The sequence below is a fragment of the Aspergillus brunneoviolaceus genome (assembly GCF_003184695.1).
Source record: "Aspergillus brunneoviolaceus CBS 621.78 unplaced genomic scaffold BO95scaffold_86, whole genome shotgun sequence".
Classification (NCBI taxonomy): domain Eukaryota; kingdom Fungi; phylum Ascomycota; class Eurotiomycetes; order Eurotiales; family Aspergillaceae; genus Aspergillus; species Aspergillus brunneoviolaceus.
The window spans coordinates 25,056-47,874 of record NW_020290816.1 but is presented as its reverse complement, the minus strand read 5'-3'; the positions used below and the strand labels follow the sequence as shown (position 1 = coordinate 47,874).

The window sequence follows — 22,819 nt, the reverse complement described above, 5'->3', positions numbered from 1 at the left end:
TTAAAAACTATTTAAAATATAAAAATTCCGAATCTTATATTTTATAGAGTAATAAGCTTATAAATAGTTTAACTGTCTGTTTTTAAAGTAGAAAAATTATATTAAATAGTATAATAATTTTAACTAATTATATTAAATATTTAATTTAATCTATAAAATTCGCTGGTTAGTAAATATTTTTATCTGGGTATAAAAAGCAGTTTCTATTAATAACTACTTAAAATTAAAATAAAAATAGCTTAAATATAAATCTAAAAATCTTTAATCTTCTTATTATAAATTAACTAATTAGATTCTTAAATAATATATTTTAACTTATAACTTAGGCTTATTTAACAAAGCAGCATACCAAACTGTAATTAATATTTAAAATTATTAAAAAAAAAAAATATAACTATATTATTTAGATATATAAATAGGATTATAAGTATTTAATAAAAATATTTAACAGCTTATATATATATAAAAAGTTTTAGAAACTATTTATTATAGATTTTTTTTAAGCAGTTTTAGATATACAGATTTAGAATTATTAGAATTAAATTAATATAAATAACAAGCTAAATAAAAAAATAACTATAAATTCTTTTATATATAATCTTTTTAATATTAGTAATTCTAATAAGGCCTCTAATACAGCTTAAAAAATAGAATAAAAAAATAAGCTTAATTTAAAATTTAAAAAAACTATTAAAAAATATATCTAATTTTTTTTTTATTTTTTTTTCGATTAGTTCTTAAACTTAGTTTTTTATTATAAAAAAAATATTATTATTTAATTTTATTTATTTATTTATTAAGTAAGACCAATTCTATATTTAAGCTATACTTAGTATATATATACTTTAATATCTAATATTATTATTATTAAGTTGCAGTTTTATTAAGCAGCTTTTTAACTTAAACTATTAGATTAATTTTCTAACTAAAATTAATAGAATATTTCTAAAAATATTAGATTATTAAATATTAATTTATTTACTAAAGCTAATTTTATATTTAAGCTGTACTATATATATATTTTTATATCTAATATTATTATTATTAAATTATAGTTCTAGTATTTTCTGATCTAGCTTTATAAAATTAAAAAAACTAATAATAAAATTATTAGTTTTAATATAATATATTTATAATATCTGTCTGTAAAAAAGTTAATAGCAAATATCAGCTAATACTTAATTTTTTTTTAGATTAATAAAAAATATTTTTTTAAAATTAAAAATTTTAATATCTAGTTCCGCTACAACTCGTACTTTGGTATTTATATAATATATATAAAAAGTTCTGTAAGATAAACTATACTAAAATTATTAAAATTTTTTATTAAAATATAACTGTCTGCTACTGTGTCTGTTTTAGTTTTATTTATATATATTTTATTACTACTGTTTTTTTTTTAAAGATTTTTAATAATAATATATTTCTAATAAATTCCTACAGATTCTTAAGACTGTTAAAATTAAGAATATTAATATTATCTGCTGTTTTTATATTAAGCAGCTTTTTATTAAAAATCTTAAGTTTTTTTTATTTTACTGCTTTGTTAAGTCTAGTAAAAAACTGTATATTTATTTTTACTTTTTTATTTTCGTATAAATATAAGGATTTGGGTATAGAAAAATAAAGTATAAAAATAAATAACTATATTATAATTATAGTATATATAAAAAATACAAATTATATAAAAAATAAAATATATATTTATAATCTAGAAAATAAAATAAATAGTTTTTATATTTTTTTAGTAGTCCTCTACAGCAATTTTTTTAAATTATTTTATAAAAATATTAAAATTATCTTTTTTAACTTTATATTAAAAAAATAAGTTTTTAGAAAAGCATATTACAATATATAAATAAAATAAATAAACTTTTTTTAAATATTATAATTAAAAAGAATATAATAACTATTCTTAATACTACTTACTAATAATATTAAATAGTAATAATTAATAACTTAAAGATATTTTTATATTTTTTTAATTACTAGTATTACTACTTAGTATACTAAAATATATAAATATATCTTAATCTTAATTAATAGTATAATACTATAAGTCTATTTTTTAAATATATTATAAGATATTTGTAAATATATTTTATATCTATTTTTTCTACTTCTAAATTAATATTTATAATTCTTAAACTTAATATTTTATTAATATTTTTATAATAATATATCTTTATTAATTTTATAATAGTAATCTAACTTGTATTATTATTATTATATAGTTTATTAAAAAAAAAAAGATTTAATTCTATTTTTTTATAAACTCTATTTTTTTTTTTTAGTAGATACTATATTACTAGTAGTCTTTTTCTCTTATTCTATTACTTTAAGCTTTTTAGTTATTTTATATATTAATTCTTTTTACGGCTAAAAATATATCTTAAATAAAAGAATCAGGCTTTTATATTTTTCGCTGGTCTAATAGTCTAAAAATCAAAATATCTAGTTAGATAGTTTTATTAAGTATATCCTCTTTTTTATTATATCTACAATTCAACTAACTTTTTATTTATTTAGAAACTAAGACTTTCTATTTATTTAACAAACAGAAATCTGATAGTAAGAATATTCTAGTATTAGACTAATACCAAGTCTTTCTTCTATTAATATTTTATATATTATTAATAATTTAATATATAATAAACTTAAATATTTTTTTTAATAATATCTTTCTTGATAATATATCCCTTAATAATATATTTCTTAATAATATTTTTTTCGATAATATCTTTCTTAATAATATCTTTCTTAATAATATCTTTCTTAATAATATCTTTCTTAATAATATCTTTCTTAATAATATCTTTTTTAATAATATTTTTCTTAATGATATCTTTCTTGATAATATTTTTTTTAATAATATCTCTCTTAATAATACCTCTCTCAATAATACCTCTCTTAATAATATCTTTTTTAATAATATCTTTTTTAATAATATTTTTTTTAATAATATCTTTCTTAATAATATCTTCCTTAATAATATCTTTTTTAATAATATTTTTTTTAATAATATCTTTCTTAATAATATCTTTCTTAATAATACCTCTCTTAATAATACCGATAATATTTATTTAATAGAAATATATATATCTTAAAATAGGTTATATTTTCTTCTAGAATACTCTTCTTATCTTAAGCCTATAATAAATAGAAGTCTGTTAAATTAGTTTTTTATAAATAGCTTTTAATTTTATCTACAGACTCTCTATCTAATTTTTTTCTTATTTTTAAAATCTGGGCTTTTAGTACAGAGATTTCTTAAGAAAACTATACTAGCTTAATATAAATATTTTAGTTATTTAATAATTCTTTGGTTTAAACTTTTTTAAAAAAGCTGGATATTCTTAAACAAGCTGTTAAAAAATTCTTACTTCTTCTTTTAACTAAAAAATATAAAGTTAATATTAATCTAATAATATAGTCCTCTTCTCGGTTATTATCTAAAAAAAATCTTATTAAGAAAATTCTAAAAGAATTCTAAATTATATATAATCTTTTAGAACTATTTTATTATATTTTATTATCTTAGCTTGGCTAGAAAAAACTATATTTTAAAATAACTAAGTACTCTAATAATCTAGTTAAACTTTAATATTTTTATATATAGGGGTTCTTTCTAGTAATTATATCTAATAAATATATATTTTTTTTTAATAAAGATTTATTACTACTAGATAATTTTATTTAAATAAATTATAAGATACTCTAAGACTATAAAGTTCCTGTTTAATATAATTAGATTATTTTTATAAAACTTAATAAACAAATATTCTTTTTTACCGGTAATTAGATTATTCTAACTATATAATTAGTATTAGAATAATACTAACTATTTAGACTTTGTAAAAACTATTCTGGTTTTTTTAAACTAGATTATAACTATTCTTACTTTTTAGTTAAATATTAAGAGTATTTAGAGATCTTAATATTATTAGTTTTAAAATAAATTAATTTTATATTCTTTTATTAGACTATTTTAAATAATAATTTAATTATTATTTTTTATATACTTTATTTACCTACTTGCAAGTTTCGATAATATATTAAAATATATTTTCTTCGAATAAAATTAAAAATTAAATATTATAAATATAGCTATTTTTAGTAGTTATCCGAGCAGTCTAATATCCGATTAATCCTATTTCTACTATTTATTAATAATTTTAAAGTATATTAAAATATATATAAAGTTTTAAAAACTTTTTATTTTATTCCAGCAGAATTAACTTACCAGAAATAATATTATTTAAATAATTTTTTTATTCTAATACTGGGTTCTTATAGTATAAAAATAGAAAATAATATTTAAATATTTTAAAAAAAGATCTAAATTTTTTTTTAAAAATTTTATATATATCTTTATAGAGTACGCACAGTTATTATTATATTTATTATTATATTTACCGGTAATATATTTTAATAAGTAAAAAATTCTAATACTTAAAGTTATAGTACTAAATTTAGATATTATATTTACTATTATTTAAAAAATAGTAGATATAACTTAAAATTTAACTCTTTTTTATACAGTTAATATTATTTTAAGATTAAGTTATTCTAAAAGTATATAAAGAGTTTTTTCTTATTTATTAAATAGATTTAGTTTCTTAGTTTAAAAAGTTTATTATTTTATTTATTATTATTTAAATTACTTATATTATTATTAAATCTTATTTTTAGTCGACTATATAATATTTTTTATTTAGATTAGAAGAGTCTTAGTCTCTGTTTTTAAAATTTTATACTTTAAATTTTAAATCTAAAAAATATAAAGAAATATTTTATAGTATTTTAAAAAATTATTAGATTTATTTATTAGTCTCGTCTGCCAGTACTTAAATATTTTTAAATATAAATATTATTCGAACTTGAATAAGTACTTATTCTACTTTTACTAGTCTTATAATATAAAACTAATAAAACTTAGTTTTATTAAAAATATTTTAAATATATTTTAGTTTTACTTCTAATACTTTATCTATAAATTAAACTAAGTTTATTATTAGAATATATTATCTGGATCTGTACTGTTATTATTTAAAAAATTTTAACAACTTTAATATATTATATTATTCTAATCTTAATAATATTCCGATTTATTATATATAATTAAAAAGCTTTTTAGTATTTTATTATAATTACTTTATTACTTAAATCTTAAGATTTAAAAAAATTTATATTTAATAGTAATATATCTTATTTTCTATAATATAAATAACTGGCTAACTGTTTATAGATAAACTACTAATTTTAAAAAATAAATAATTCTAAAATCTTACTGTTTCAAATATTTATATTAGAATATATTTTTTATTATTTATTATAAAGTATAAGCTATTAATAAACTATAATATATTAAATAAAGAATAAAAATATAAATAAATATAAAATAATTTTTTTATTATCTAGAATCTTAACTCTAATTACTTTTACTTTTATTTTTAGAATTTATAAGATCTGGACAGATCAGGTCTTGCTATATAATCTTATAATCTATTTTTTTTAAATAAATTAGATTTAATAGTTTCTGCAACTTGGATTTAATAGTATTTAGAATTATAACTTTTTTATTTAAATTTAATCGATCTTAAAGCTTTACCAGTTATATTTATAGTTTTTAAATTATTATATTCTACCGAATAAATATAATTCTATAATTAAAAAATATATTCTGTTTAGATAACTTGATTTTAAAAAACTAAGAGTCTATTTAATAAATTAAATTTTTAAGATATTTTTATTAATATATTTAATAAAGTATTCTTAAAATATTCTAATCCAGTATAATAGTATAATATTATTTTTTTAGAGTTATATTAAGATTTCTAAATAATTAGTTTATAATTTTTTATATTTTTTATATTATATTTATTAATATTTATTAGTTTCTATCTACTTTATAATCGATTATTTATTTAATATTATTTTATTCTATTTTATTTTTCTTATGGGATTATATACTATTTTAATTATTAATATTTTATATTTCTTCTTATAAAATCTTTATAAATAATTTAAAAAGATCTTTTATTAATACTTTTTTATTTTAAATATTTAAGTAAATAGGCTCTAATAAATCCTAATCCTAATATTAAAAAAGTATTTATATTAGATTTTTTATAAAAGTTTATTTATACTTTTCTAACCTTAATAATTTTAATATAATATATATGGAATATTAACTTTATATAAAATATTATAAAGATTTCTATTATTTTTATATTTTAAAATATTATTTTATATATTTAAAAATCTTAATAATATTATTATTACTTCTTAACCTATAGTTAAAGAATAGAAAAATAACTAATTTAATATAAAAATAAACTATAAGAAACTTCTATAATATTTAAGATAACTATTAGTATTAAAATTAATTATTAAATAATCTATTTTTAATATTAGTTATATACAGTTCTATAATATACTCTTTCTATTATATAACAATATTTATTATTTTAAAACTATTTTTTACTACTATAACTGTATTCTAACTATACTATAACTGTATTGTAACTGTATTACAACTGTATAATAACTAATAATCACTCTTTATAACTAAATACTACTATTATTAACAGTAGAAAAGGCTCTATACAGACCCCCTTGGCCTGCTATGATGTATATTTTCCGGCCGCGCCCTAAGTACATTAGACAGGTTCCAGTTGCTCTTAGGCTTGTATTACATCCTGCAAGTACCCTGGACAAATGAACCAAACCATTATACTACAGAACGAGTGGTTATTAGGTTAGACAATGATAATTAGGAATGCATTCGATTGTCAATGAATCCTGTTCTAGGCTCTGCCACGTGTGCTGGTTTGCATCTACACATCAAAAACAAGATGTAGACCGAGCCGTCACTACTTTCAGAGGCTCATCACCTCTATAGACAGGAGTTTTGTACGTTGGTATCGAAAGTATGAAAACTGCTTGCTTCATATAGGTTCAACTGTAGAACCTAGTTCGACCAACTCACCCACAGCACAGAGGTCTATCTCCATGTCGCGGGTCACGGCCATCCGACATGTCTGCATCGGCCCTGAATCTGATAGACACTTCTACCTCCAAGTGGCAGTCACCGTTGCCGCAGTCGCGCAGCCGGTCGGCACAGTGTACGACCGGTTCGGATCGCTCTCCCATACCACCGTCCCGTCGGACTCCTTCTTAATGAACTTGTACTCGAAAGTCGTGCCAGCGGGGAGCGTGACCGTGGTTGTCCACAGGGGGTTGGAGGAGGTGTACGAGGAGGCCGAGAGTGCGATTGCGGAGGAGGTGTCCCACGAGCTCAGCTGGCTGATCGATCCGGTCAGGAAAATATTCTCGCCGTATGTCGTCGTGACCAGCTCGTTGAAGGTGACCGCAACGCTGGTAGCGGCGGTGCAGGTCGCGGAAGTAGTTGTGCTGGAGGTCTTCGTAGTCGTGCTGCTAGTCTTGCTAGTCGTGCTACTGGTGCTGCTGCTCGAAGATGATGACGAGCTGGAGGAGCCGGAGCCTGACCCGCCGGTGATGGCGATATCGGCGCACCCGAGATAGACCTGCGCGGTCTGGTAGCTGTTCCATCTCCATCGAAGCAGGGTATGGTCGGAGGAGTAGTTGGGAAGCTAGATAGCTCCCAGTATTAGTATTTGCTTGATGGAGAAGATGCACGAGTCCACCCACCTTAATCTTTTTGGTCACAGTGTATCCGCCTGCGATTGTGGTCGTGCAGGAATTCAGCGCTGCTCCGTCCACCCCCTCACAGCCGCGGTTCGTGTCTGCGTTGAACGCATTGCATGTGAACCAGTCGTTGCGATAACAGGCCTGGTCCGACGTGCAGTCGGGGTTGTAGCCGCACGTCTGGCCGCTCACGTCGGTGCACTTCAGCTCACCCGCCAGGAAGCAGTCCTCAGCAGCTTGCTTTTCGTCGTTGGTCGGCAGATAATCCGGGTCAAGGAAGAGGTCGACGAGTGTTTGGTTCGTGCAGATACCGTAGGTGAACATGCCGCCGTGGTCACCGTTGTGGTCGACACACCATTGCACTTCGATGGTGTCCCCAGCCGTGTAGGTCGCGACGACCGAGTTACCCCAGTTGTCGCTGGGCTGATTGTAGTCGACACTCACCCTGGCATTATATCCGCATGGTCCGGAGCGGCCAACCTGGGCCTCCTCGAGATCTGGCCATGCGGTAACAGGCTCGAGGATAGCACACTCGGGGCATGTGTCGATACCAGCCTACGTTCCGTTCACTCAGTATAGGACAGAAAAGTAGAGGGGAGCGCTATACCTCAAACCCTAGTCGGGTTCTGCTAGATGGGATAGTGAGATAGCCATGGCCGGCCACGGAGGTCAGCAACCCGGCGAGCGCGAGGATAGAAGAGCTCTTCATGGCTGTTATCTTCTTGAGCTGGCTGCAGTGCGATCAAGAAATGCCTGAAGAGACGTGGTGCTTTATAGGCATATTGTTCCTCGCTTAGAGTCACCTACATCCCGATTCGGCACGGGCCTTGGCCGCTGCTAGCCGGGTCTTGGAAGTCTTGGTAAAGGAGATACCAGCAAATGAGGTCTTCTGGAGGCTCGCTACGCCGATATTTGACCGAAAGTAAAGCTGCTGAAGAATGTACACTCGGGTCTTGGCACCAGTCGTCTCCGGAGATGATCGAGTTATCGAGCCTAAGCGAAGTGAACTAGATATGTAGGTACAATGAAGCATGCATAGCAAGCATCTACATACAGATTAAGCAAGAATTGACCAAGACTAATTTCTGCATGGCGTTGTCACATACCGACACGCTAGTCAGCTTCGGGATCAGCCGCCCGCCACCCATGGGATGCTCTAAGTTTACCCCTCACTGCATTCACCCTCACTCGCTCACTCACTCACCTTCTGCTCTCTTTACAGCCCTACCTTCCCTACCCTGCTCTCCATTAGCCCTAACTCCCGACCAGAAATCTTGATTCATGGCCCAACCAGAACACTTTGATTACCTTTGGGATCAAGCCAAAGCGCGCTACAAGTCCATCACAGGCCATGACCTCGACAGCCCCGCATTTCCCAACCCCGCTTCAGCTGACGACCTGCTCCTGCTCCTCGACGCTAGAAACACCGACTTTCTCTCTTTCCGGGAGAAGCGCTCTGTGCTGTTCCACAACCTCAGTACACTGTGTCAACCGATCGAATCACTCACCAACGTCATCTCCACGGGGACCTCGGTGGTATTTCCGCCCAGCGCTGCATGTTTTGCCGCCCTGACGTTGTTGATTGATGCTGCCCGTGGCGTATCGTCGCTCTATGATTCCATTATTGGTCTCATCGAGACCCTCAAGGTCTGCACCCGATCCTCCGAGATACGGTATATCGGAACCTGACAGGAGTCAGGAAAACAGGACTTCCTCGCACGGCTCAAGATCTATGCTGTAAGTCAGGCGACACCCGAGCTCCGCAGCACGCTGGTGACTATCCTCGTAATTCTGCTGGAAGTCTTTGGTCGCTCCGTCAAGATCATCTGGGGTGGAACGCTGGGTCGCACTCTGGCCTTCGCGAAGAACGCGGTCTTGGGTCGCGATGAGAAGCTGCAGGGTCTCCTCAACCAACTGGAGAAGCTGTGCCAGAGTGAGAACCGGCTGGTCGCGGCGGAGACATGGGCGGAAACGAAGCGCACCGCGCATCAGATGGACCAGGTCAGCGATGACTTGGGGGTATTAGTCCTGGGACAGGAGAATTTTCGTAATGAGTTCCGGGAGGAAATGCACAAGGTGCGCGAGACGGTGACAGCGTCGTCGGCCAGGCAGGAGAAATCACCGACAGCCATCCGGGAGATTCTCAAGCCCTCGGTACACCCAGCCGATGCGTATCAGAGTCTGGCAAAGAAGAGGGTGGCGGGGACGGCAGACTGGATTCTTGCAGAACCGTTGTTTCGACAATGGGTAGCTGATGAGGGGCAGACACCGATGTTGGCTGTCTGTGGGAGTCCGGGCAGCGGGAAATCGGTCCTTTCGCAACGCGTTATCTCCTTTCTAAACGAGCTGCAACCTGGGAGCGGAAGCAGCGGTGGCTCGATCGCGTATTTCTTCTTCAGTAACAGTGACACTGAGACCAAGTCATTCAGCCAGGCACTGCGGGATTGCGCTCACCAGGTTTACCTTAACAACGCCGCGTACAAGGCATATCTTGAAGCCCACCTCAGCTCTCCAGATGATATCAAGACTATTCGCAGTACGTGGAGATTGCTATACACTCAGCACTATATGGTGCAGCGAAGAACAACTGGTCGGGTGGTCCTTGTATTGGATGGTCTCGACGAAGCCTTTCAGGCGGATCGGGAGCAGTTCTTCGAGCTGCTGTCAGATCTACCTTCCGGGAGTGGTGAGTACTCGCACAAGCCGATTCTCTTCACAGACTGACCATCTATAGCCTCTCAGATCAAGATTCTACTAGTCGGAAGGCCTGAGATTTACGCTGAGCTCAATGAAACGATCAACACCATACCTTGCATTCACGTTGACGCAGCGAAGAACTCTGCTGACATCCGAGCATTAATCGAAACCACCATGCGACGAACTCGTATCTTGAGTCGCATTCCTCGAGATCTCTCAGCAAAAGTCCAAGACAAACTCATCGAAAAATCCCAAGGGATGTTTCTGTGGGCCGACCTGATGCTGCGCGAGTTGAGCCGGAAGACGCGAGCGAGCAGTATGCTGGATAGCCTGCAAAGAGCCCCGAGGGGATTGGATGAGATGCTGGAGCATGTTCTGCGAGGCTTCAGCGCGAAACTTGACCCAGAAGAAGCGGAGAATTTGAACACGATGCTTGCATGGCTGGCTTGCTCAGATGTTCCACTGAGTTTGCGTCAGCTGGACTACATTCTGCAGTACGATTCGCCGGGCGGGGATGGAGTCTTTGACCTTGAGACCATGCTCCGAGTACAATACGCTTCGTTCTTTCTCCTCCTTCGAGACGATGGCCTGACTACAGCCGACCTTCAGGGTGCAGAGGTCGCAGCCTATCTCGCCGAGGGTCGGACGAGCGATGATCTCCTCGAATTTCAGTCCAACAAGGAGACCACTCGTGTCGTTTTCCGCCATGCATCGATCGGCGAGTACCTCCGCAATCCCGCTTACGGAAAGGTGCGCGATAGCTCTGGCTCTGTGCCTGTTGGTGTGAATATCATTGAGGCGCGGACCCAGGTCCTAATACGCTGCCTGAAGCTGTTCCAAGACGGCATTGCGGAGGATGAGAACAAGGACGGAAGGGTCTCACTTATTATTTATGCGCAGAATCAGTGGCTGAGTTATCTGAGGCATCTGATCAGCAACGACCAGCTCGATCCACACAGCAAACGCGAGATAACATCTTTATTCCGCAGACTACTGTCAGCTCCTGACTGCGTACATTGGCTGAACCCGGATGACTGGGAGTTCTTCGCTGCTGGGGATTACCGCCTCATCGAAGGTCTCTTGAATGATACATCATGTTCAGCCGACCAAGGAGATGACGAGATTACAGAATGGCTGTCATCCTGTCGCCAAAAGCCGGGCGGCATCTTCTCAGTCATGGGTGAATATGCCGCTGAGGGTTGGCTGAAGGAGAGCGCCTGGACTGCGTCGGAGTGCTTCCGTCTCCTGTGGGCGGTCAAAATCATCTCCGAAGACGGCGATGTGAAAATTATGCGCGAGACGCCCAGTACAGAAATCGTGCTTGAGGCCGCTCGATGGACGAAGCTGGAAGAAGACGCGCTGTGGCATGAAAGGGTCGGGAGCTGCCTCTCCAATCTAGGGCATCTGGACGATGCAAAACATTATGCGGAGATGTCGCTGAGCCTGCAACCGAAATCAGTCGCTGCCAGTTTGGACATTGCTCGAATTTACCTGAAACAACACAAGCGCAGCGAAGCAATCGACATTTACGTCGAAACCGAGAAACTGTACACGAAGTCACTTCTCGAACAGCAGGAGCCCGGCCATGAGGACTCCGATCTTGACATGCTGGTGTCGCCACACAGTCTGTCAAGGCTGCGATTGACTCTGTCGGAGTTGTATTTCGAACAAGGCGATTGTCTCGAGGCTGCAACATGGCTCCACTCGTGCTTACAGCTGGGATCCTACAGCATTCGGATTCGCAAACTTGCCGAAGCATTAGTTTACCAACTCACCATGCCCCCATATAGAAATTATGGGAAAATAGTGCGCTTGCTGAGGTCGATGGACTGTGAACCTGAGCACCATACTGAGACGTTTCTGGATGACTGCCTCATCCAGTACAGAAGGGCGGACAGTCGCTTTCTCGAGGCCTGTGCGACTGCTGCCCACGCCATGGGGTCTTTAGAATGGCTGGCGGATCGATATCGACACGCAAGGGCAGCTGCGTTGCAGGATCTGCGGTCTACCGTTGTGGTTTGTCTCGACGTCTGCTTGGCCCAACTGTATAGTCGATTCATGAACGAACCCCACAATGCTAAGGCTATATGGAGGCAGATTCTCAGTCTGCCCCGCGTGGACATGGACGGTCACTGGGAGATGACCCAGTCGAGGTCAGTCACCGAGTCATCCTATGCATACCAACTCTATGTGGATGCTTTGAAAGACCCCAAAGACACCGGAGCTTTCTTGCACGAAGTCACCAATCTAGCCAGATGGTTGAGGGAGGTACCCCTCACCCGCGACACTTCCATCGAGAACCAAGCCGGCCTATACTTGGGACGCTGGCACCTGGGTCATGGCGACGCAGAGCAGGCACGGCCGTACTTCCGGGGGTATATCAAGATTTCCCTCGCTCGTCTCGAAGACATTGACCCCGCTTGGCGAGCAGATGCCTTCTACAAGCTATTCACCATTCTGGTCGCGGCGGATGACGACGCCAACGCTATTTCTCTGTTTCACGCAATCCGCGATGCACCACAGGACAGCCTCGAGTCCACGCTTCCAGATGACTGGCTTCTTCCGTGGGCCTGGTTCTGTGATTTCTGTAAGCAAGAATATGACAGTTCCGCTCCCTGCAACAAATGTCGGGTCTGCGCAGCAGATCTTTGTCCGGGATGCTTTGCGTCGGTGCAGCAAGCTACAGCGAGTGCTCGGGTTTGCGCCCCTGATCATGCCTGGCTTTCTATCCCCTTCTCGTCAGTACTTCCTGAGCAAGGCTTTGTCATTGTGAAGGGCTCTCCGATGTCCATCGATCACTTTCTCGCGGAGCCTTCGAATAGAGAAGGGCGGGTCCTAGCAGTCTTCTGGGGTCTATCATCAGCCGAAATCCTGCATTATGGGTGCTGACAAGATCTCCATATATATTCACAACTGCTCTGCTCCTTTAAATGAATTGTCCGATTATTGTAAATATACACCAGCTCGGTGTGGCACCTGGGATCTGGTCGTACCATTCACCGACTCGAATGCATTGCCATTCTCTATAGCGAGAAATTCGTTTTTCCAGACCTATGGAAGCCATGTGATTCTACGTAGCGCAGGTCATCTTATCTCTACTCTCATTCTCGCCAATGAGCCTGTAGGGTCAAAGGTGTCGGCCCGGCTCATTGTGGAGAGTAAACCCGCTGCTGGTTAGTTCGCAGCGGGGCTCGATTGCCGAATTTGGGGGCGGTTTGCGAGGGAACCCTAACTTTTAGTCCGGTGGATTGATTGCTTGACTGGTTGGCAGCGTGGTATTTCCGCGGCCAAAAATGTAGAAAGGACTTAGATTGTTATCTCGCTTGATTATCACCGGTCTCAACCTCATTTATCTCAAGAACATATGGCGTTTGTGGCAATTTATTCTTGATAACATGCGGGACGGTCGGACCATGTCGAGGCACTCAAATGCCATCTTTCATAAAGTTCTGGACGTTATGATCGCTAGTCCGTCAAGCTAAAGCTATACATCAGAAGAAATTGCTCCGACGCTAGAAATGCACGGCGGCGTATCTCCGATCACCCAGAGAAGGCTTTGCCGCGGGTCCCTTAAAACCGCGTCTTTTCCCAACTGCGGCCCTAATCTTCTCTCCAAGCAGCAAATAGGTCTGTTTATCTTCCTCGCCTCAAACGACAATGAGCCGACTCACAGCTCTGGTCCTGATCTTAGCCATTACCTTCAACATCGCCACCTTTGCGCTTGGAGCGGCCACGTTAGCAGAGTACCTCAACCAACGCAGCTACCTTCTGGGTCTCGTCCCCAAAGCCGAAATCCACGACAATGCCTACATCGGGGCAGCTAGTTACAGCATATGCTCGAGCTTTCTGTCATCCTTGATCCTTCTCATTATACTCATCATGCAAGTGCTCCGGTGCACCATTGCCTACCGAGTCCTGATCGTGTGCTCGGTCGTTCCAAGTCTCATCGGCTTCGCTAATGCGATCGCCTTGACCATTATCACGGCGACGAAGGTGGTGTCGTTCGGGGATAGTGTCGGGCCGCGTGTGACTATATACTTGGATGAGGCTGCCCATAGCGACGGGGTCCCCCTTGAATATCGAAAGGATGCCGCGTCCATCGCGGCCGTGGCGTTTGCTTGGCTTGGGTGGGCCTGTTCTGTGGTTGCGTGAGTTCTTGCGCCTACTTGTAGTGGTGTGTATGCTGATCGCAGTAGATGTGCTTTATTACTCAACTCTTGGCGGAAGGAATTGGTGAAGCAGACATCGTTGGGATCTCAGGGTGAGAAAGCCGCTTGGTCTGAAGATGGCAGTGAACATGGTCGAGCTTGAAATGGGGGATTGTCATGCCCAAGCACTGACGGAGCGCGGGCTATGGTTGACTGTCCACATCGCGATCTCTCTTTCGTAGGCCCCATTCAGGCCATGTGACATTCAAATTGTGCATATCACTGGGTCTTGAGAGCACCCTTGGAGGTGAAATCTATCGGAAATTGTTGCAGCGTTGCTATGATGCTGAAATAGTGTTAATCTACCTCAGCCGAAAGCTTCAGACGTGAGCCCCGGTCGGGGATTTTCTACTTAACGTTGGTTGTGCGTAACGCAATCAGCGAGCACGCGTTCCTCACCTCTTTAAATCCACTATGGCTTCCTGTGCAGTCGCCCTTTAGCCTCCTGATCCAAAATCTATTCTTTCAATCCCTCTAGATCATAAGTATTCCAGGAGCAATAGCTTCGACTGGGAAAGACAATTAGCGTGCTCTGTAAAGTATTATGTCTAATGCTTAGGGACCCCACTCGGTGTGCTGGGAGGTCTATTCCTGTTTCCTATGCCTGCTTATAGGCTATCAATCTCCTCCAATTGTTCGAAACCCCATGGTACCTACAGGGTAGTGCTTGAGTGGGTTCAAGCGAGAACAGAAAATAGATATGGCCAGCTCACTTGGTGAAACAGCCTCTTTTTTCTGTGGCTGGCAGGAATTCGTATGGATAATAACCTCCGGATTCAAAGCCGAGGTTGTGTATTTGTAGACCGTGCGGGATCCTAGTCTGTTTCCATCTAGTCAGGGGCGTAGATACGAGGTAAGAAGATAGAAATTATAGTATAAGCCTCAGATAATCTGGGAAAGGCTGGACATCCAAAAGGCGATCTTCGAGGCCAAGGGCTCCTGCAAGCTCGTCACTGTGGTGGCCACGGAGGTGTACCGGAAAATGGCCGAGAGGCAGGCCAAGATCAACAAGAACTACCAGAGCCTGCAGCTCAATGGTCGCCAGGCGCTGGCCATGGACCTGGACAAGATTGATTGAACAGAGGCCCTACTTTTTAAGCTTGGAGCTTGGATCATGTACCTGCACGCCAATCATTTACATACAAAAGCAATATCCGTCGGACATCCCTTTAATTCCTTTCCAGAGACTGGGTAGCCGTAGTGCATTCAGCGCATTCAGTATTAATGCTGTCCGACAAATGCGCGCTCCCAATTGACTTTGCACTGGTGTTTGTGTTGGCCAAAGCCGCGACCCTAAGCTTCGGCGCAGCGATCGCCTCCCGCTTCCGGGCAGTGTATACTTTGAATACAGGATATTGTCTTTCGATGCCCGACGGGGTTTGGTTGACAAGACCTCCCGGGTTAATGACGGGATTCGCACAGAGCCCACATAGATCCCGAGGCTCATTCCCGTTCGACTCCACCCTGTTATCCCGTCTGTCAGATTTGCTAGGTAGAGTACGTCACTAGCTATTTCTACGTAGCGGGGATGGGCTGTGTGATTCATAAACCCCCCGCTCTAGATGTCCGACAATAGGGCCGATGTCACGCTAGATAGACAGGAGTCTTGCTTCAACAGCATGCTGGGATGAGAGCTTATCACCTGGTGGGCAAATAGCTTGTACGTAGATTTGAAATTGATGCCCATTGCCATGAAAGATACATCTCTTCCCGCTAACGACCTTGTCATCTGTATAGCTCTCATGAAAACTGGGTATTAAATAATTGCAACCAGCAATTACTTTTCTATAGTCTAAGAGGGGTATATTGTATAATCCAGTATGCAATGCATCGCAAGAAAACTCGAAGGAAAGAAGATGAATGGACAACCCCGTCCAACACGTAAACCTGAACTCTCACTCCGACCACCAAGACCTTCACAAGATCCCCACAACCGAGGACTAATCTACCCACCGAACACCCTCCCCTCCGACCAAACCCTTAACCTCCCGCCCCAGTACCAAAAGCACACCGGCACCGGGACCAACACCACACACACCGCCCCAAGTACCGTCGTCGCCTCTGCCACCCCCAACCCGTGCAGCATCTGACTCGCGAACAGCGGGAACGAAGCCGCAAACACACTGCGCATGGCGCCATTGACCCCCAGCGCACTGTTCGCCATCGCCGTGTAGCAGTCCACAATATAGCTAAACCCCTGGATGAACAGTAGGTACATCCCGCACCCGATGAAGAGATTGGAGCAGACGGAACTCGCCCAGTAGATGGCCGGGCTGGCCGTCCAGGCGTACCAGAACATGCCCACAGGAATGAAGATCGCGCCGAGCATCATCGGCGGTAAGCGGGATTCCGGGATGAATTTGCCGGTGGACGGGTCGTGGCAGTGGTGTCGGAAGTAGAGGGCGTTGTAGAGGATCATCGCGAGGGCGCCGAGGGCGACGCCGACGTTGATCCCCAGTAACGGGAGGGTGTTGAGCCCCGTGCGCCAGCCGCGGAGGTCGCCGTAGGTGTAGGGGTAGGATTGGTAGAAGAGGTAGAGGATGCCGTAGAGGATGGATTGATAGAGGGTCAGAAGGAAGAGAATGGGTTGGGTGGAGATTAGCCCTGCGTCGTGTTAGTGAGGGTTGTGCTGTTGTAGAGGTAAACGGGAACCTACAGAAAGGTCGGATGAGATAGAGTCTCGCGACCTGCGCGAGGGTCAAGCTCTCCTTCTCCGCGGAGACATCCAGTGGTTTGTCGATGCTGGGGCTTTCAAGGTCTTTTTTTTCGGCTGCTGCTGCTGCTGCTCTATCAAGGACGATCGGGGGATATGTCTCTGGGAACAGCAGCACAGCAATGAGCGACAGGCCCAGCCCGCAGATGATAATCACCCACATCGTCCACCGCCAGTGCAGCGAGGAAGCCACGATGAAGCCCCCGAATACGGGGCCGAACGTCGGGCCCAAGAACATCAGTCCGACCGCGATCGCCATTGCGGTGCCCCGCTGCGCCGTGGCAAAGCAGTCGCTGACGACTCCCCCCATTACCGCCACGGGAGAGATTCCGAACAATCCGGCGAAAAAGCGCCCGAGGAGGATGGTGGTGATGTTGTTGCCCAAGGCGGGCATCAGCTCGAAGAGCGAGGAGACGGTGACGCCGATGATCAGCGGCCATTTGCGGCCGAACTTCTCGGACAAAGGTCCGAAGGTGAGAAAGCCGAAGATGTAGCCCTAATTTGCGGTCAGTTTCCCCAACGCATCGATATATCATGGGAGCAGAACCATACCACGAGGAATGATGTTGTCGTGAGGATAGCGACTTCTTGGTCGATGTTGAATTCTCGCATAATCTCTTTTTGCCCCGGACTCAAGATACTGCTGGCCGCCGTACCCAAGATGTTCATGAGGCCGAGGATGATGATCGTCCGGACCTTCTTGGCCATGGCCCAGTTTTGAGGGTGTTCAGGGTCGACATGATCAGACTTCCCCAAAGAGGTGTCGGATCCATCTATTCCCTCTTCGACTGCATCAATTGCCGTGGGAGGACTCATTTGATGCCGGTGAGATGTATAGGTGCGGTCACTGCACGTGACCTGCAACTCTCCACAAAAGAAAATGCAGATCCAATCGACCGGAATGCATGAACCTGATTGGTATATAAAATATCCCTGCTAGACCCAACTCACAATGCAGATCACTGACATTTAATTTGTCCTACACCGATAGCACGCTTGCATATACCACTTAGAACAGGTCTCGACCCGTCCCTGTTGATTGAGGCATTGAGGACGTATATATTCTTGACCACCAGCATTTCTACCCCAATTCTACTTTGAAAATTGCCTGACTCAATTGTTGCCCGTGAGGGGGAGTTACAATCCTGTGAGGGGAAGAGAGAAAATTTTTCCATGGCGGGCTTGGACCGTGGAGGCTCGGTTGCTTTATTCAGCGTGAAGAAAACCGGAAGTGGGGCGGCAATGAGGGGGAGAACCGACAACGTGGGTTTTGATGGGGGGAACTAGAGTGTGCGTTGTGCCATCCGCTTGGGTCAGGACAAAAGCCGCGAGGGGGGCGAAAGGGGAACGAGGGGGATAATTCGGCAACCCGATCAAATCCCGAGATAGAGCCACGCCAAGCCTCGTGGCGGAGATGTATCGGCGATCCATCGGTCATGTCAACCATGCGGTTGTCCAATGGTATACATAGCTTGAGAGGTTATTGTGTACCTTTTTCTGAGTCAAGAGGAGAATTGGGTTTGCGGAGTGGAATGGCAGTTGCAGATCATCCGATTGTGAGAGTGTGAGTGGATCCGGTCCTGTCGTTATGCATTTGGGAGATTGGGTGCAATGCGCTGCCCTAGGGAGCATTGACTTCGACTGTGCTGCAAAGCATAATCATGTGGAGAACTCCCGTATAGGCATAGGGTGCAACAGAGATTTAATTTGATGTCGCGGATAGATCCGTCGATCAGACATGGTATAGTAGTGGCATCTGAAGTTATCATGAAATGTTTTGCCAGGCCTTGGTTTACTTACCCTCGATTGGGATAGTCACCAGTCTGGGTCCACAGAAAAAGGACTGCTTTCGAAGTCAGCTGTGATGCATGGAGGAATGCAGATTCTCTCTGTGACATCAACAGACAGAGACAAGGACGACTTGCTTTCACGAGAATTGCCGTCAAACAACTCATCGTCCTTTCAAACCAAATGAAGAGCTCACTCAGTCCACCAACAATTGAAAGAATCTCCATCTAGTCTGAATGAACTGAAAGACAATTTCAATCCACCATGCCCCCACGCACAAAGCCACGACATCTATAAGAATCATGATGATCACTTTCCAAAAGATAGAGCAGAATCACCAGCAGGCTGGCCACAACTGCCGACAAACATCGCTCAAGACAACACATCAGGTCAACCACGAAACACACAACCAAGCACCATGGACTCGACCGCGCCGCGCCGCAGTGAGCCCTACACCCACACCTGGCTAGCATCCACCGAAGCCAAGACATCCTACATCCTGGACGATTTGCACATCCCCCACGTCATCTGGGGCGACTCCGTCTTCGGCTACCTGGGCCTGCAGCTAACAATCACCAGTGCGGACTACGTCATCGAAGACGAGTTCTTCGCCGTCGCCGTAGAAGCCCTGTCCACCCTACCCGAAGGACTGGACTTCTGCTGTCAAGCGCCGGACCCTAACGACGCCACCAGCACACGCACCGCACCCCCCTGCCCCTGGCACCCGCACCCGCGACCAAAGGGCACCCTCATCCCAGACGCGCACATCATCGTCAACGACAAACACCACCTGCACCTGTACCGCAAGTCCCGACTCCTGTGGTGGATCCCGCGCCTGCAGGAACGCGGCGGCGGCGACGGGGATTCCCTGTATATGTGCACCTGCGACTCGCTCCTGCCCACGCCGCGCGCCACCGCGCACCGGGGCGGACCGGGACGCGGGCCCGCCGACCTGGCCTCCACGTACCACCCGGTATACATGCTGAAGCCGCACGTCTACGCGGCGGCGCTGGTGTTCCTGGTGGTCCGCAACGTCGGGCATGAGATCGAGGCGCACTGGGACAACGAGCTGGACAAGATGGCCGCGGCGATGGCCGCGTGCCCGCCGTGCCAGCAGCCGAATGTCCCGTGTGTCTTCTTGCAGTTCCTGAGGCGCAGGGAGGATTCGTATGTCTCCTTGACTGTCTCCGCGGCTTTGTGGCGGCGGTTGCAGGAGAGGATGCCCCCAGCGGAGGGGGAGCATGCCAAGAATTATAGGCGGCGGCGCCGGTGGTTGGAGAAGTGGAGGCCGTGAGCTGCCCTGTTGATCGGGGGTTTTTGACCTTGGTTGTAGAACCAAGAACTGGTTTCTTGTTCGCATAGCCGTTTATTACCTAGCAATCTAACTCATCTAGCCAGGTCTATGATGTAGATCTGGTGTTTCAATTATGGTTTCTTCCTCTCCGTCTTTCCTTTCTCTCGTAGGTCTCATGTTGTGATAAAATTTAGAAACAAAAGAAACCCTTTTCAGGAGTGAATCGCTAAACACAGGATTGAGCCATTATCCTACAATCACCTAGAAATTATTAGGTTATCCTCAGTAACACAGAACCCTTAATATCCTGCCAACGCTCCTCTCCTACATACCAAGTAGACCTACGCACTCAGCCTTAAGAGGGGCTCGGACTGCACGGAACACGTGCTAATCAAAACAACACCCTCAATACCGTTCCATACCCCTCTTGTAATCCCGATACAACCCATACCGGAGCATCCAAACAAACCTGTATCAAAGCGAGCATAGTGGAGCACTAGGACCGCACGTCCCGCGCCCATTGGCCCAGGAATGTCGGTGCCTACGCGGTCGGCCGGGCAAGCACCAATGACAAGCTGCCACCCAGCCCTGTAAGGCTGAGGGAGGGGTGAATTCCGTCGGTCGTCCTCTTCCAAGGTTTCTTGTCGAGGGTAAAGATGCCCCTTAAGTGGTATTTTGTATTTTACTTGCGTGAGGGAAAGGCTGAGGTTGGAGGACGGTCACGTCATATGTGCGGGCTCGGTTTAGCAGACTCTCCGAAGTAAAATCCCATCCTGCACTCTCGCCCTCACAGCAAGCAGTACATTTGGATTCACATTTGTTGCTTTTATAATATAGTCATCATGCAGTGTATATCAATACTATTTATGTCCAGAAAAGGTAAACCACATCGACAAATCGCTTTCCCAACTCAGCCTTGTACCCAAGAAACCTACCGCTAGCGAACACAAAACGCCAGCGTAAGGATTGCATACCTAGATAGAAGTCACAAGTCAGCCACAACCACGTCCACCGCTCAATCACTCACAAATGTAGAAAGGAGACTCACATAGCAACCAACGCCACCCCATGCACAACACTATATCTCCCCCCACGCAGCACCCCGTTCACCAGCAGCACCGAAAAGAACAGCACCACCACCTCAAACACATCAAATACCAAACTCATCGGCTTGGCCAGCGCCCACCCCAATAGCACGAGCGCCGGCATCCCGAACAACCCCACATGCACCACGCTCTGCACGACCGCACACACCGCGCCATCGACATCCTGGCTCGCCGCACTGCCGCGAATCATCGACACGCCGGTGGCGCCCGTGGTCGCGAGCGGGACAAGCGTAGCGGCCACCAGGGTCTTGCTGAGGTGGAGTCGTGCCGCCGTTATGACCAGGGTGTCGGCGAGGAACTTGGAGCAAATGATTGTAGCCAGGGTCGCGAGTGTCAGTATCAGGAGGGCTTTCGCTTTGCCCGATACGGTGCGTGGCAGTTCGTGGGCGGTGTCGGCTTCCCCATGCGCACCATCCGGGTTTTCCGTACGCGGTTGCTGCGGAAAGAGATGCCGGTGCGTTCCGAGCTGGAAATACAGGTATCCCGCGTACACGCACAGCAACACCGCGGATACGCCCCGCGAGAAGGCCACGGTGCGGTCACCTAGTTCGTAGGGAAAGCTTGTGGCCAGCACGGAGGGGAGCAGGAGGACCGTGGAGATTGCGAGCATGAGGGAGGAGAGGGTGTTGGTGATCGGCTGGTTGAAGTAGAGGATGTCGGTGCGGTAGGAGGCGGCGATCATGCTACATCCCAGGATCTGGTTCGGGAGGTACGGTTAGGAACAGAATGTAAGAGCGTGTTGTCGGTGGTTGAGGGAGACGGTGCTTACGAGCAGGATCTCAGACAGGATGGCCCCGATGGCCAGGCTTTGCGCCACGTAGATCTCGCGGCTGGCAACGGCCCAGGATCCTAACTGCAATGGTATATTAGCTTATTTATCGGCGATGAACGCAGTAGTACAGGTGGACTCACGCTCAGCCCGACTGCTTTGCGGGGCACCGTGTTGATCAGTGCACCTGTCAGGTCGCTCGTATGGGTTGTCAGCTGTTGCGAGGAGTCGGACATGATAGCCGACAGAGCGATGATGGCGAAAAGGTTATAGAGGAAGACGAGGACTGGGTTCCATTGAGAATATCCGGCCACAAGTGCCAGTGGGAGGAAGCATATCGGTAGGTAGGCCCCAGATCGGACGGCCGTTGGCAGTTGGCGACGAGCTGCTTGGGGGTTGTGAGTAAGGGGGCGGCCGGGATCGGATTTCGAGGGCGACTGGGAGTGATTCTTAAGCAATGGGTCGAATTCGTCTCCGAAGGAGGGCTGAGTGTCATTCGAAGAGGCCATGGCGTTTGCTGCAGCGGCAGCCGATGGATTCGAAGCAGGTTGAGGAAGAAGCAGAGAAGAAGAG

General features: G+C 42.3%; 6 protein-coding genes across 6 annotated transcripts; 3 read left to right on the top strand and 3 right to left on the bottom strand.

Annotated features, from left to right (window-relative positions):
- Positions 1-1,344: 1,344 nt before the first annotated feature.
- Positions 1,345-8,380, bottom strand: BO95DRAFT_468202 (starch binding domain protein; the record flags this gene model as incomplete). The annotated part of the gene is made up of 4 exons (XM_025589348.1): positions 1,345-1,353; positions 7,095-7,616; positions 7,675-8,226; positions 8,279-8,380. 4 exons carry the CDS (start codon positions 8,378-8,380, stop codon positions 1,345-1,347), a joined length of 1,185 nt encoding a protein of 394 aa, XP_025437538.1.
- Positions 8,381-8,952: 572 nt separating this feature from the next.
- BO95DRAFT_374092 (uncharacterized protein) lies at positions 8,953-12,567 on the top strand (the record flags this gene model as incomplete). Its single annotated transcript, XM_025583084.1, has 3 exons — positions 8,953-9,318; positions 9,367-10,357; positions 10,406-12,567. Coding segments are annotated over 3 exons (3,519 nt in total), but the record flags the coding sequence as incomplete, so codon positions are not given.
- Positions 12,568-13,978: 1,411 nt separating this feature from the next.
- BO95DRAFT_507515 (uncharacterized protein) lies at positions 13,979-15,654 on the top strand (the record flags this gene model as incomplete). Its single annotated transcript, XM_025591257.1, has 4 exons — positions 13,979-14,516; positions 14,872-14,902; positions 15,379-15,429; positions 15,493-15,654. The coding sequence occupies exons 1-4, from the start codon at positions 14,026-14,028 to the stop codon at positions 15,652-15,654; spliced, it is 735 nt and encodes a 244-aa protein (XP_025437536.1). The 5' UTR covers positions 13,979-14,025.
- A 699-nt stretch (positions 15,655-16,353) lies between these two features.
- Positions 16,354-18,236, bottom strand: BO95DRAFT_485762 (putative MFS transporter; the record flags this gene model as incomplete). The annotated part of the gene is made up of 4 exons (XM_025590425.1): positions 17,842-18,236; positions 17,233-17,785; positions 16,615-17,180; positions 16,354-16,368 (listed from the first exon to the last, which is right to left on the bottom strand). Exons 1-4 carry the CDS (start codon positions 18,103-18,105, stop codon positions 16,354-16,356), a joined length of 1,398 nt encoding a protein of 465 aa, XP_025437535.1. The 5' UTR covers positions 18,106-18,236.
- A 1,164-nt stretch (positions 18,237-19,400) lies between these two features.
- On the top strand, positions 19,401-20,542 carry BO95DRAFT_278349 (uncharacterized protein). The gene has a single exon (XM_025581627.1). The coding sequence runs from the start codon at positions 19,496-19,498 to the stop codon at positions 20,369-20,371; it is 876 nt and encodes a 291-aa protein (XP_025437534.1). The 5' UTR covers positions 19,401-19,495; the 3' UTR covers positions 20,372-20,542.
- A 766-nt stretch (positions 20,543-21,308) lies between these two features.
- BO95DRAFT_423457 (uncharacterized protein) lies at positions 21,309-22,816 on the bottom strand (the record flags this gene model as incomplete). Its single annotated transcript, XM_025584631.1, has 4 exons — positions 22,390-22,816; positions 22,247-22,330; positions 21,420-22,174; positions 21,309-21,345 (listed from the first exon to the last, which is right to left on the bottom strand). Exons 1-4 carry the CDS (start codon positions 22,753-22,755, stop codon positions 21,309-21,311), a joined length of 1,242 nt encoding a protein of 413 aa, XP_025437533.1. The 5' UTR covers positions 22,756-22,816.
- Between the last annotated feature and the right edge of the window lie 3 nt (positions 22,817-22,819).